At 38.3% G+C, this 14,221-nt stretch overlaps 1 protein-coding gene across 1 annotated transcript in view; it reads left to right on the forward strand.

The window, feature by feature from the left end:
• Window positions 1-14,221, forward strand: part of LOC101396700 (adhesion G protein-coupled receptor B3) — a 115,907-nt gene that overhangs the window by 77,908 nt on the left and 23,778 nt on the right. The window contains exons 3-6 of the mRNA XM_087437838.1: window positions 3,265-3,415; window positions 6,426-6,495; window positions 9,240-9,306; window positions 11,803-11,888. Of these exons, the coding sequence (XP_087293964.1) occupies window positions 3,265-3,415; window positions 6,426-6,495; window positions 9,240-9,306; window positions 11,803-11,888 (374 nt within the window). The remainder of the gene's footprint in view (window positions 1-3,264; window positions 3,416-6,425; window positions 6,496-9,239; window positions 9,307-11,802; window positions 11,889-14,221) is intronic.

Raw genomic sequence — 14,221 nt, forward strand, 5'->3', positions numbered from 1 at the left:
CTTATTTCTTTATAAGTAACCTTTCTTTTGACCCTGACAGCTTTCAAGATTTTCTCATTATTTTTGATCTTCACAGATTTCATCACATTATATCTACGTGTGTGTGTGTTTATCTTTAATTTATCCTTCAGCCCAGAGGATCTTTAAAAGTCTGAGAAATTTTCCCATTATGTTTCTTTTCCCCCAATTTTCTCTACCTTTTTCCATCTGGAAGTACTTTAAACAGCTGTTAGAAGCTCTGTGTCATGCCGACTCTTGAATCTCATCTTTCCACATCTTCATCTCTGCTCCCACTACCTGGCTTGGGGCTGTGGTATCCTTCTTCAGTCCACACTCATCTGTTTCCATTTTTCAGGCCTTTCTCAAAGTTTCTAGTCTACTATAGTTTACCAATTATTTTACGAAATCTTTTCTATCATCCCTAAGGATTTGGGGTGAAGGTGCTTTGTACATGAGGGTGATAGGTATAAACAGTGCTTGGTTTGCCGATTCAAATACCTTTTCAAATTTTGTAATATTTGTTAACTACACTCATGAGCTTTACTATAAAGTGGGACCAAATTGGGTTTTGGCAAGACAGGTGGAGCAGAAGAACTGGATGACAAGTTGAGGTGCTAGTTATTCTCATGTTGGGAATGGCAAGATGTGAATCCCGGTTCCTGTGGGAGTCAAGAGCAGAAACATGGAAGCTGAATAAGGAGAAGCTGTAAGACCAGAGGTCACAACAGTGAGTCCGGTGGTAGGAAGAATCAAACAGGTGTCAAGATATGAACCTGTTTATAGAAAAGGTGAATCAGAGTTTGAGATTTGTAAGTGGAAAAATCCCCAGGACTGAGGGGATCCAAAGGATGGTTGATCTTTGAGTGTTGCTGATGCGAGACTGAGGTTATGTGGGAGAGAGATCAAAGAATCCTGAGTCCCGAACATTAGAATGGCCACCCTTGTAGAAATTGACGCAACAAATGTGGAAAATAACAGAGTTTATTTGAAAATTGCAATTTATAGAAGTTGTATTTTAAAAAGACAGCTTAGCAAACATAACGTCAGTAGAAAATCAGTGTGTGTTCTGTTATGTGGAGTGTTTGAGTTTGTACTGATTCTTCACGTGATGATGAAACAATGTGTCCCCATTTCTCTGTTTCTCGGGATCATGGATTTTGCTGTGCTCTTTATATGAGATTACTTTTGTGACTTTAGACCTCTCTCGCCCACAAATACACATTCCTTAGGTTGAGACAGCTCACCTCCACACTTGGAACACTTTCTGGACATAGGTGAGTATCCATCTGACCATCGTAGAATGTGATTGCCCATAGAAATAGGTCTTACTTCTCTAGTGACTATACATTTTCCCACACGTGTTGTGTCCATATTATCGTCCAGAGAGACATGAATTATTGAAATAAATGTCAGTAGCCCAAAATTACGTGTGCTTCAATTTGTATTAGAATTACAGTGAGTATCAGGAAGTCCAAAAGTAACAAACATAACACAGAGAGAGCAAATTAGAAGTTTCTGTATTGAGACATTGAGTATTTTATTATTTCTTATAAAATTTCAGCGCGTCCAGCACTCAGCATTTAACATTTCAACAGCTTATATGGTTTTATATGACCCTATATAAACAGTTTAGAAATGGAGACGGAATAGCTTTGCTAGCACTTACAGTTGAGATAAGACAAACTGGTGGAAGGCAGTGACATGGGAATGAGAAAGTATAACTAGTCTTCAGATATTGAATGGAAGAGTTATCTTTGAACTTCAACTTGGGGTCAGGGACTACAGATCAGGAATGAGTGAAGTAGTCAGCCTGCAGGTATCTAAACCTTAACTTGGAAAAAAAGTCTCAATGTCTCAAGTATAGAAGGAATCACAATTGGTTAAAGCCACTGCATTATGCCTGACATGGGAGTAAGGGTGTGAGGAAGAGGTTCAAGAAATCCATGACTTTGTTGTACTGAAAGCCGTATCATCGTTGTAAAAATAAACTCAAGTACTAAGTGGATTTAAGTACTATGTAAAATAAGGAATCTCATGCTGAAAAATGGTCACACCTGTTGTATATAATAGAGGTGCTCAGTCGAGCACTTGCTGTCTGCCTGCCTGCACAGTGCGACTCAGCTTCTGTACATTCTCTCTCATCGTTAAAACAAGCTGGTGAGATAAACATGGTAAAATTCTTTTTATAGGATTAAAAGAACTGGAAAGCTAAATTAATGTCTGGTGAATTTCAACCAAATAAACCAATAAAATGAATAATTTGGGCCAAAGTTTAAAAAAGGTATTCTACTTTGGCGTGGTCGCAGGATGCAGTTTGTATTTTTATTCCTCTGTTAGGAGTTTCTTATGATTTTGTTTTCTAGTTCTATGTTTTGCTCTTTTCAATTGTTGGAAATGGCAAGACTGATACTAACAAAGGAAGAAATGAGTTTGGTTTATAAAGACCTGCATTTTAACAAGATTCACACAAAGAAATTATACCAGTAGTGAAATAAATAGCAGCCTTTACCAAAACAAAGCTGCTCATCTTCTCAGACGACTCACAAGTAACTAATGGTTGGCACGTTCTGAGTGATTAAGTTGCAGGAAGAAAACTATCTATGAAATCGTGGCTGTGTACTGCCAGTGACTCGATTAGCTTTTCAGAAGGATGTGATTAGGACCCGCACTGTACTGTAAAAACACAGAGCAGTGTACTAAGTACTTTAAAATACATGTGTTATTTTCTTTCCAGGCTATTAGCCAGACCTCATTTTCTACTTCGCTCTTATACCTTGAATATCGCACTTGTATAAACGCAAAGTCATTTTTCCTTTTAAAGGCTGTTGCAATGTAGTCTTAACATCAACACAGATAAACCAGCAAAGAGTTATCGGTTAAAAAGGAAGGATAAAGAATGTAGCCAAAGGAATTATGAAAAATGTCTGTAACTTAAATTAAACCAAAGAAAGGACAATTCCCATAATTATAGTTCAAGAAAAAAATTCAAGTAAAACAGTAATTTTAGTCTCCCTTGAGTATAAATTTACATTCAGCCTTCTCATGAAAAATCGAACACGCAAATGGAATCAGGACGTATTTTTTTTCCGATCATAGATGTTGCATACAGCATAAAGACTACCGAGTTTGTGGTTTCTGTAAATAACTGCTGTGGCACAGAAGAGAGGTAGACATTTGCAGTGACAGCAGTGAGCTGGAGGTGAACAGGCCTCTGAAGGACGCGCGGTCCCCCACACTCACCGCGGGTCGTCTTTGTTTCCGCAGAGCGTCTGCACCACCACCACTGCATTTTTGCACTTCTTCTTCCTGGCTTCCTTCTGCTGGGTCTTGACTGAGGCGTGGCAGTCGTATATGGCTGTAACTGGAAAAATTAGGACACGGCTTATACGGAAACGCTTTTTGTGCCTCGGATGGGGTAAGCATATTAATACACCCTTTCACGCTCTTGTTAAAATGACTTTGAACACTTATACAATGAAGATGCAGAGGGTGATGATCTCCAGGTTACTTTTCTTTATGTCCCCAACTTGGTATATGGAAGTGGAGATATATGAGGCTGGTCATTTTTGAATGTTCTCTGGACATTTGGAACTTTAAAAGGGAGTAAATACTGGATGACCATGTGGCTGGTCAGTTAACAGTTACCAGTGCCTATGTGGTGTGAGGTGAGACCTGAGATCTCTACGTGCAGAAGAGCAGAGCATTTTCTGCTAATATGTTCCGGCAGTGTGGCATATCTCACAATGTTCAGGGTGCAAGGCATGAGGTACCAGTCATGTACACTAGTCCTGTACTCCCGGCAAGAAGGAGTCCAGGAGGAGTCCATTCCAAGAGAGCTCAGAACAATTAAGACTGCAGCTGTTCATGTCACAGGGAGAAAGCCACTTAGAGAATGAAGGAAACCTCATGGCTGGTCAGTGGAGTCCTCAAAGGAAAAACAGAGTTGTTGAGGGACTGAGAATTAATTAATTTTTTGCCTATCTTTATTAGGAAAATTTTCTCTCAAATTGCCTTACGAAATGGACATCTTTAAGATCCATGCATTTCATAGGGCCGATTCTAATGTTTAATTAGATTTAATTAGTTTGGCTTAATTAGAATTAAATAGTTTAATTGATTCAAGAAACTAGTTTTGGAAAATCCCCGGGATTTTTTCAGGTTTGCCTTTGAGTTTTAAAACACTTGCACTAAAACAACTGAAGAATTTTGGACCAAATATACAATAAATACCTAATGTCCCAGAAGACTGGAGAACAGGATGCTACAGGGAGCCAGAAAAATCACAAATAAGTGGACTTATTACAATACCAGAATAATTCATGCTGAACAAAAATAGGATCAAGAACACTTAAAGGTTGGGCCGGCCCCATGGCTTAGCGGTTAAGTGCCCACGCTCCGCTACCGGCGGCCCCGGGGTTCGGATCCCCGGCGCACACCGACGCACCGCTTCTCCGGCCATGCTGAGGTCGAGTCCCACATACAGCAACTAGAAAGATGCGCAACTACTACATACAACTATCTACTGGGGCTTTGGGGGAAAGAGGAGGAAGATTGGCAATAGATGTTAGCTCAGAGCCGGTCTTCCTCAGCAAAAAGAGGAGGATTAGCATGGATGTTAGCTCAGGGCTGATCTTCCTCAAAAAAAAAAAAAAGTTTGAAAAAAAAAGAACACTTAAAGGTTATCTATCAAGTTTCGGCAAGGGGCCGTCACATCTGACTAATGTATTAGGGTCTTTAAACAGGCAGATGGGAAAGCCGTTAAAAGGAAACTGGAGGATGTATTCTATTTACACTGTCATAAAAGTTTTGTCTGGATTTCGTGTCAAAGATCTTCTAAAGTTGGACTGATATTGAATCGGGGGACACTTGTCGTGTCCCAAGAAATACAGAGTGCAGGTAAATGAGACTTGTCTTGTAGTATAGAGTGGTGATTTTCAGGATTGGTAACTACCTTATTTAACATGGTTACCAAAGACCTTGAGGAGGGTTCACAGCTGGTCTCCATGTTTATAGCTAACATTCAACTACTCCAGTAGGGACAAAGCTCAGCAGATGCTGTGAGACTCCCAGGTGGTCCACGGAGGGCAGAATGGCGGCATATGAGTTTCATTATGGCAAAGTGCAACGTAAGAAATTTGGAAATTTTTTTAATCTAAATTGTGTGGAATGAAGACTATTAACCCTTCAGCTGCTACCCAGGAGAGAATTTTTTGTTTCTAATGAACTTGATCTAGTCAATCAAAAAAGTCAACTAATGACATGCATGAAGGAGGAGGAGGAGAAGTGGGAGGAAGAGGAGGAGGAGAAAGAGCAGACAGGACATTATACATATATATGTAATATGCATATACACACATATATGCACGTGTGTGTATACATATATCTAGAGAGAGAGACCAGTATTTGTTAAAAAATACAGCGTGTCGGTCTGAGGTGCTCTCTGTAGTTTTCGACAGTAAACGTCATGAAGGAATGTAACGTCACTTGAAAAGACTCACAGAAGAGAACAGCAGGAAGGAGGGAAAATGACAGGAAGAAAGAAGGTGGGTGGAGGCGATGCAAGAAGGTGATTAGGTGACGGATTTTTCAACCTGAAAAGGCAAACATGGTCTTCCTGAAAAGAAGGCATGACCAAACCTTAAAACGAATTTAAACAGCATGGATTGGACTGAGCTCTATTCACCAAAACACAGGGAGGTTCCACTGAACTTGAGCAAGGTAAGTGCGGTTCATATAAACATAAACATGAAGATGTTAGGGCAGAAGTGGTGCAGGTATGCAGGAATTGGATTCCAAGAGAGCCTGAGCAATGCGTGCAGGTCCATGAAGAGAAGCTGGCATATGTTTCTGACCTTCATTCAAGATTGTTAAAGGAGGGTAACCAGGAAGCCCAAAAATCAGTTCTTTAGGGCCTTTAATCCTGTCCCTACATTCTTGTTACTATAAGCAAATCATAAAGAATTAAGTGATGATTTCTTTCTTTCTATCTTATAAGTACTACTTGATGTGGATCAGCATGTGGCCTACTGAATGTTCCACCTCTGTGATATTCCATCACACCAGAACATCCATTTGTTGCCTTTCTGATTTTATAACTATAAATTTCCTTTATAACAGTGTAAACCCCTAAGGAAAAAATAGCTTAAAAGATATACTAAATCTCAGTTATTAGTTTCCTTTTTACCCGTGTCAAATGTAGTGGTAACCTAGCAACATTGGAGAAGTACACGGAGTTAAAAACCCAGCTGTCGCTCTCATATTTTTGTACTTGAAAGAAATTGTGTAATGGAAATATACTTTATGAAGTGATTCATCCAAAGGTAGTTCCTCCGATTTAAGCATTTGGAGTTTGTCCTGGCTTTTCTGGAGCCAGTATGCACCGTGGTTAGAGATGAATGTGAAGTGTGACAATGCTTTTGTTGCAGGTTTACCAGCCTTAGTAGTGGCCACGTCAGTGGGCTTCACCAGGACGAGAGGATATGGCACTGATCATTAGTAAGTCCATCCACAGTGATAAAGTGTGCTTATGATTGAGTCAACCCTCACATAGGCTTCATTAGTCTTGGTTGGCACCACTGAGCTCAAATTTTGTCATTGAGTCATTAACAGGGGTGGAAATCGCATCCGTGAGGAATGAGGTAAGGTAGCTTAAATGCACACAGGTTAGGAAGTAAGTGCTGCAGCACTGTTCAGAATCCTCATTTCAATTTCCTGTGTCATGAGACCAGGGTATTTGATTTTTAAAATATTTCAGTATTTACTTGGCATTTTCAATCTCAAATACAATTTTTTAGAACTGAATAAATCTTGATAAGTTTACCTTTTAGAATGTGATTCTGATCTGAAGTTCTCATTTCATTGATGATAATATATGTTGGTATCAACCAAGTTTTTCATATTAGTTCAAATTTTGTTGCTATGTTAGGGTAATACATACTAAAACCTGTAGATCAAGGGAATCAATAGATTCCACATTAGAAAATGCCTGGGCTATGGAAGAAATTTGAAGGGAGAAAAAGGTATCCTATCATAATCATAGCTGTAATACTGATAAATTCTATGAGAGAATTTGTAAGTAAAGTTTATTTAGTATTTCAAATGTAAACAATGCACTTTCTTATTTTCCTCCATCTGCTCTTTCAAGTTGAGGAGGCAATTGAGAAGTGGAGAGAGAGATGTGCATCTTATTAGAAGCATAAGTTTTCAAGTGAGATGTTCTCTTTAATTGTCTTCGGGTTTGCTAATTAGGCCCTCTGGTGGGTTCATCCAAACTGAGAGAGTGTTTCGAGAGACAACACTTCACCTGCTCATCCCAAAGGAACTTCCAAAGAATTTAAAAGAGCTCATGTCCTCAGAGCACTTGCTTTTCTTAAGCAACCTATACTATTGAGAAAGCCCTGACAGCGTATGCTGTAGGGTAGCGCTTACACAGCACGACCACCCTCAGGCTAGTACTTTTTACAGTGATATGCCTCTTTTGGCATAAATCCAGAATTTGAAAGACACTATTGGGGATATGGAAAGAAGAAGGGTTATGGGTGATATGGTTCCAACTTTCAAGGAATTTATGATTAAAAGTGCATACAATACAGTGAGTAATGTATTAGTTTGAAGAGTAACTTGCACAAAAATGTAGTAGAAATTTAGTGGCAGTCTCAGAGACTCCAAACCAAAGTGTTCTATTCAAACTAAGGGCCTTTTCTCTAGAGGTTTTATTAAAAAAAATAAATAAATATTAACTTGTCAACTCCAAAGTGGGATAGTAGAATTTTATCTGTGCTCTTTTATGGCAAGGAGCAATAACTAAATGCAGACTTGGAATACGCACACACACACACACATTCATGTTATGCATATATTGATATATGTATTTGTGTCTGTGCATATATATCTAATAACTAGATTAAATATTTTAATTAGGATTTAGTTTACACTGAGTAACTTTCACCCTGTTAAGTGTATAGTTCTGTGAGTTTTAACAAATGCTTAAGTCATGTAAGTGCCACAACCAGTATAGAACCATTTATTCTCAGAACAGATAGAGAACAGTTGTTCATTGTTGTTAATTTTGGAGGCAGCATGCTGATTCTGTGGGCTGAGAAGTAGTACTGAAAGGGTCAAATGTCAAAAACAGTTGCATGAAGGGGCCAGCCCTGTGGCGTAGTGGCTAAGTTCACGTGCTCCACTTTGCCGGCCTGGGGTTCACAGGTTCAGATCTCGGGCATGGACCTACACACCGCCTATCAAACCACGCTGTGGTGGCATCCCAATATAAAGTAAAGGAAGATGGGCACGGATGTTAGCCCAAGGCCAATCTTCCTTAGCAAAAAGCAGAGGATTGGCAACAGATGTTAGTTCAGGGGTGATCTTCCTCACAAACAAAGAAACAAACAAAAAACAGATGTATTAAGTGGTGAGCGTGACCCTGCATTGGCTGTAATAGAACGGTTCCTTGTGTTTTCTCCATATTGACTCTCCTGGATCATGCATGTGAGGATGGGCCACCTTGCAAGGCCTCCGCTGCTGAGCCCCATGCCCTCTTCATGTCCCCCTGCTGTGAGGGAAGGGATGTTTCTACCTCAATGGTTACCATGTCTCTCGATGCAAACCTGCATCTCTTTGTGAGCTTAGTAATTGAAATAAACACAGCTGCACTTACATTTATTCAAAAGCTTAGGTTTAGTGAATTTTCTTAGTCGTCTGGGGAAAAAGTAAAATTAGAAGATAAAAAAGCATGCAAAATGTAGATTATCTGTTCCCAGTAATGATGGCTTTTAAACTGGTTCCTCCCAATATCTCAATGGCCTCAGGAAGAACAGGTAAATGGCACATCTAAAACTCTAAAAATACACTGTTCTTGCTTAAAAGTATATTTGAAAAATCCCATAATGGATATAAAGCAGCATTTTACAAAACTTAATAGTCACCTTTGTACTGAAAATCAGTATAAAAATCTCACTGCAAGAGTAATTTCTGTAAACTGTTTTAACTGCCTGAAAGAAAGGCCTTATAATAAAAAGTTTCTTTTCCATGAGTGTTATATAGCATTTCTCACTCGTAAAATGCTCTAATTTTAGCTTTTTCCACATCTCCTGTGCATTTTTTTTTTAAATTTACAAACCTTTGAAATGTGGCAAAATTCCAAGGCTAAGTGCATAATCCAAGTTCTTTGTATCATACTTTACTGGTTTAACACGTATCTCTAATTTTGGTTAGTTTTTATCTGATGTCATTTTCAGCTGCTGGCTCTCTCTCGAAGGAGGACTACTCTACGCTTTCGTCGGACCTGCAGCCGCTGTTGTCCTGGTAAACGCTGAAATCAACTTATTTTGTTTTCTTAGCAAAGAAAGGCTACTTTGTTTCAGTTAGAGTGACAATTTTGTATTTGTTGTGTAGAAATTTTAAAATTTAATGGATTATCACTTAAATTTGAATATCAACTGTTATTTGGTCCTATATTACTCAAAAATATTCTTAAAGACTGAAGAATATTGAACGTGGGAGTGAGGGATTTCTCTTACAGTAATTTCACATTTGTGACGAAGTTTGAGTAAGTTTCAATAAATTCTTCCTCATTAATGTACAGAATTTCATCGTTCATCGTTTCACCTGTATACTCTTCTGTATGATCTACATCGTTATTAAGATCTCTTAATCTTAGTAACTACTGCTGCAACCGAATATCAACAAGAAGATACATGTCCATATGGCAAAGTTTCCCCTCCTCAGTGCTGCGGACAGTTTGGACCACATATTCTTTATTGTGGCCTGTGCTGTGCATTTTAGGATGTTCAGCAGTGTCCCTGGCCTCCACTTACTAGGTACCAGTGGTCCCCCCAAGTTGTAACCATCAAAAATGTCTCTAGACATTCCCCAGTGTTCCCAGTGTTCCCTGGGGGTAAACATCACCCCCAGTGAGAACCCCTGCCATATGATATGCATAAGGATTTAAAATTTTTCTTTTGGGGATCACTAAATAATTCCTTTATGTGTTTATTTGTGGGACCATGGAAATTTCCTACCAATTTGCCTTTCCTTCTCTCTCTCTGAATTTATTGATTACAAATCTTTCTTGTTCAATGAATCTTTGAAAAATGTAAGGGAGGAAAGAAATGGTCTGAATTAAATACAAAGATCCATATTGCTGAGCAATTAGATTTCTAATTGGAAAATTACCCTTTGGTTTCTTGAACAATTCATTCAATAAATTAGAAGCTAGGGACGTCTTTCTTAATAACTCGATGTGACTTTTTCTTCTTTTAAAGTTTGCTCTACCCCCTCTAAACTATAACAGGGATCAGAAACTGAGCACGATTCACAAGAAAAATAAAATCCAGGCATGAGTGTTAGGGACGAGCATAGGGAAATTGAAACTATTAGACACATTTTTTTGTCTGCTGCATTGAATTTTAGTTAATCAGTTGAATTATTTCCCTGAGCTACTAGGTTAATATACATATAACCCTAAAATGAAGAAGCAAAGACTATGTGTATAATTGAAAGACCAAAGTCTTTGGAGTGGTGATGAATTCCCTCATGATTAAATTGCAGATTAATAGAATTCATGGAATACACTTTTTCTCTTGGTTCAAATAATGAGAAGTAGGAAGATGAATAAGTCTCATGATGAGACGGTGTCTGGTCAGGCAGCTATGAAGAGCGACATGTCCTAAGTCCCCACCTACCAGGTGCGTTGGACCTTCCCTACACCAGCAAGTAAACAGATCTCAGCTCTATATTTCATCTGGCCAAAGCCTATTGGGGGAAGTGGAATTTTTTCTTTTTCCTTGACTAGTCGTCCTGCTTAATTTAAAACAGATTTCTGTGAACTACTAGTTTCGGTGTAAAGCCTTCACCATTTGCACTGGGGGTTGCACCAAGATTCTGTGATCGTGGAGGGTAAAGGGCAGGAAGGCAAAAAAAAGAAAATATTTTCCTTGGTCATCTTGGTTTCAGCGTTGGCCTGGATTCCTTTATTGGGAAGTGCTGGTAGGTTAGAGAAGCGAGGGTGCACCTGATCGTTAGCAGCCACAAATAAACCACAGCTCTCTCCACAGCTTTGTACAATTTCACTTGAAAAAGAAAAATATGTGTGCTTTCATTTCAGCTGTATTATGCGAAAGATCTTTTAAGTGAGAGTAAGAGAGTCTTAGGAAGAAAATGCTGGGAAGTGTTCAATACAGCACATGATAAGAATTAGTGTTAGTGTCAGTCCATTTCTAAAAGATTCTGGTGAGTTGGATAGGCTTTCCCCTCTGTCTAGAAAAGCATGATACATCAAAATGCCCCCCACGCCACAGGAAAAATAGCCACACAACCCGAGGAATGTAGGCGTTCTGTTCTCCCTGTGGGGGCAATGACAAATCCTCCACACCTTCAGCTGCCAGGGCTCACCCTAAACTCACACTGTGAGACTCAAAATCTTTTGACGCTCAGGCATAGGCTAAAACTCATTGAGCCAATTGATTTTATTCAGGGGTGACTCAGAGGGAAGAAGGCCAGATTGGCATGTGGTATGGCACCATTTACAAGTTAGGCAATTGAATGTTAATTTCCTCAGTGTTAACTGCAAAGCATGGAAATTAAATGTACTTTAAAACTTTAAAGTAACACACCACTGTTAAATTGTTCCCTATTCCTTTATGCACTAATATAATATTTGAGAAGCGCTTCATATTGCTGCCATAGTGAATGTGTAATTCTGCAATGGTTATAAATTGATGAAAGAGGGTTTTCAGGAGAAACAGGAACCTGATTCCCTTCAATATCATTGAAAGGTCAACCTTTGTTTCTGTTTGACAGGTCAACATGGTGATTGGCATTTTGGTATTTAATAAACTTGTTTCCAGAGATGGGATCCTAGATAAAAAGCTCAAACACAGAGCCGGGTAAGCTGCAATTGGTGGAATCTGAAGGTTCTTGACCAGTGAGTCCCATGCTCCAATTCCAGATCCTCACCGACTGCGTTTGACTGTGCCTGGAATTTCGTCCCTGATGAACCAGTGTGTCTGGTGGATTCTGCCACTGAAGTTCCAAAGTGCTCTTCTTAAGTAATGTGACCCAAATCTGAAACTAATTAAAAAGACCATTAAGAAAATCTGGGTTGGTATGTGCATAGTGCCTGTTTGTAAGATAAGAGGATGAAATGTTAGGCTAGACTTAAAATACTGGTTCTTAGGTGAGGGTTTTTTAAAGCCCCCTAGTTTGGGTTGCAAAGGCCAGGAGGGTAGATTGAACATATCATCAGTATGGGACATAACTGAATGGGGACAAGCAAACTTTAGCAGAGTGAAAATACTGCTTTTTTTTGATTAATTGTATATATCAGAAAAATCCTTCACTTGCAAAACACTGTTCTTATCATATATTTTCATTCTTCATGACATTTTGACTATAACTTTCTAGAAAGAGTTATTCATAATTTTCACTTGCACATTTTAACCACTTATAAAATTTAGAAAAGCATGTCCTTTATTTTACAGTTATTATAATATCACTGTACCTAACGACTTAACGTTTCATAAGCAGATTGATCGCAGCTTTTCAAGGTTACATCGTCACCTCATCATACAAATTTGTAGAAACCGGAATGAAATATTAATGCCTTTGAATTTCCCTTTGTATCTTTTCTTATAAAAAGTTTATAGCTTTCTCCTTTCTGTTTAATGGTAACTCCATTCAAAACTCACCCAACAATTGTTCTCATTTCTTTAATAATTTATGGCATTATTTAATAGTCATAGTATCTGATCACCTACTGGTGAGATTTAAGTCCTTTGTGTTTTTATAATCTATGTAATGATTTGTAAGATGAAATAGTCCAGGTGTTTTTTTCCTAGTAAAAGACTAGGTTTAATGGCTTTCAATATAAAAATTTGATATCATTCATATCAAACATTAGCACTGCAGTGGTATAATAAAAACGTCATTGGAGGTTCCTTCCTAAGGGGTGAATCACTTCACATTTAGAGGCTTTTTTTCGCTTCAGATGAGTCTCCATAGCACCCTTAAATAAGCAGACTTGAACTTGTACAGACATTGAGCTTTCTACACCGTTTGAACTTGAAGCTTTCACGCTATTGCTCTTGTTAGTCTGTCACATACTGTTGGAATTGGAGCAATAGCTTCTTCAGTTATTTCTGTCCAGATTAATCATGTAAGAATAAATTGATTATACTGAGTACTGGGTATGGAAACTCAGTTCTGCCACTAGTGGTGTAATCTTCTGTAATTTTTTTTTTTAATTGCGGAGGTGGGTGGTTAGTGGTTAGGATAAAGCTTTGAAGTTAAAAAAAAAAAAATACTCAGTATCTAGCTCTGCAGTTTACTACCTGTGTGTGTCTTTGGGCATGTTATTTAACCTTTCTGCAGCTCAATCTTCTCACCCGTTGAATGCGGATAACAACTCTTGCCTTGTAATAGAGTATATGAAATATAACGTGTATAAAGCATTCATTAGAGTCTCTAGCAAAGAGCAAGCACTCACTCAACAAATGGTGGCTATTGTTGTGATGAGTGAGATGAAGAAGCCAAGCTGGACAGGTTGTTTCCAAAGGACCCTGACTTCTGTCAATCAAGCCTCTGAGACTCCATCATTCATAACACTGAGGCCAGAAAAAGAGATGGGGTCATCGGAATGAGTATAATGCTAAAGATTTACTAAATTTGCAGTCAGTATTTTTTTCTCATTTAATTATTTTATATGTAATATCCAGTTTGATTCACATAGCTCTTTGTAAGAGATAACATAGGCTTAGGAGAAATGACAGTATTGTCACATGAATTTAGAAATTATCCACTTCAATCTACATATTAATTTTAAATCCTCTATTTCTATAAGTATGATTAGAAGTTACGTCTGTTTTACTGGCAAAACTGAATCAGTGTTTTTCTGGTTCAAAGGCCACTGCAGGAGAAATAGAAACGTTGTTAATATATGTTATAAAAGCAGAATGCTGGTTACCATCCAAAGCAGAAAGGAACTCTTAACAGAATAATTACTGTAGGTTTAAAAAAAAAAATTCTATAATATAAAGTGCTATTTTAGCTTAAGTATTTATAGACTGAAATCTTCTCTCTATTCCCAAGTGTAACTGAAGGAAATTTTTTAGAAGAAAATAGTGTTTGAAGCTAATTTTAGTTCACAGAGAAGCAGTGAGAACAATAATGAAGAAGGACTGCAGTGAAGAACAAATAATCAGAATTAACTAAAGAAACATTG

The sequence above is a fragment of the Ceratotherium simum genome, chromosome 13, assembly GCF_057802395.1.
Source record: "Ceratotherium simum simum isolate JZ-2026a chromosome 13, ASM5780239v1, whole genome shotgun sequence".
Classification (NCBI taxonomy): domain Eukaryota; kingdom Metazoa; phylum Chordata; class Mammalia; order Perissodactyla; family Rhinocerotidae; genus Ceratotherium; species Ceratotherium simum.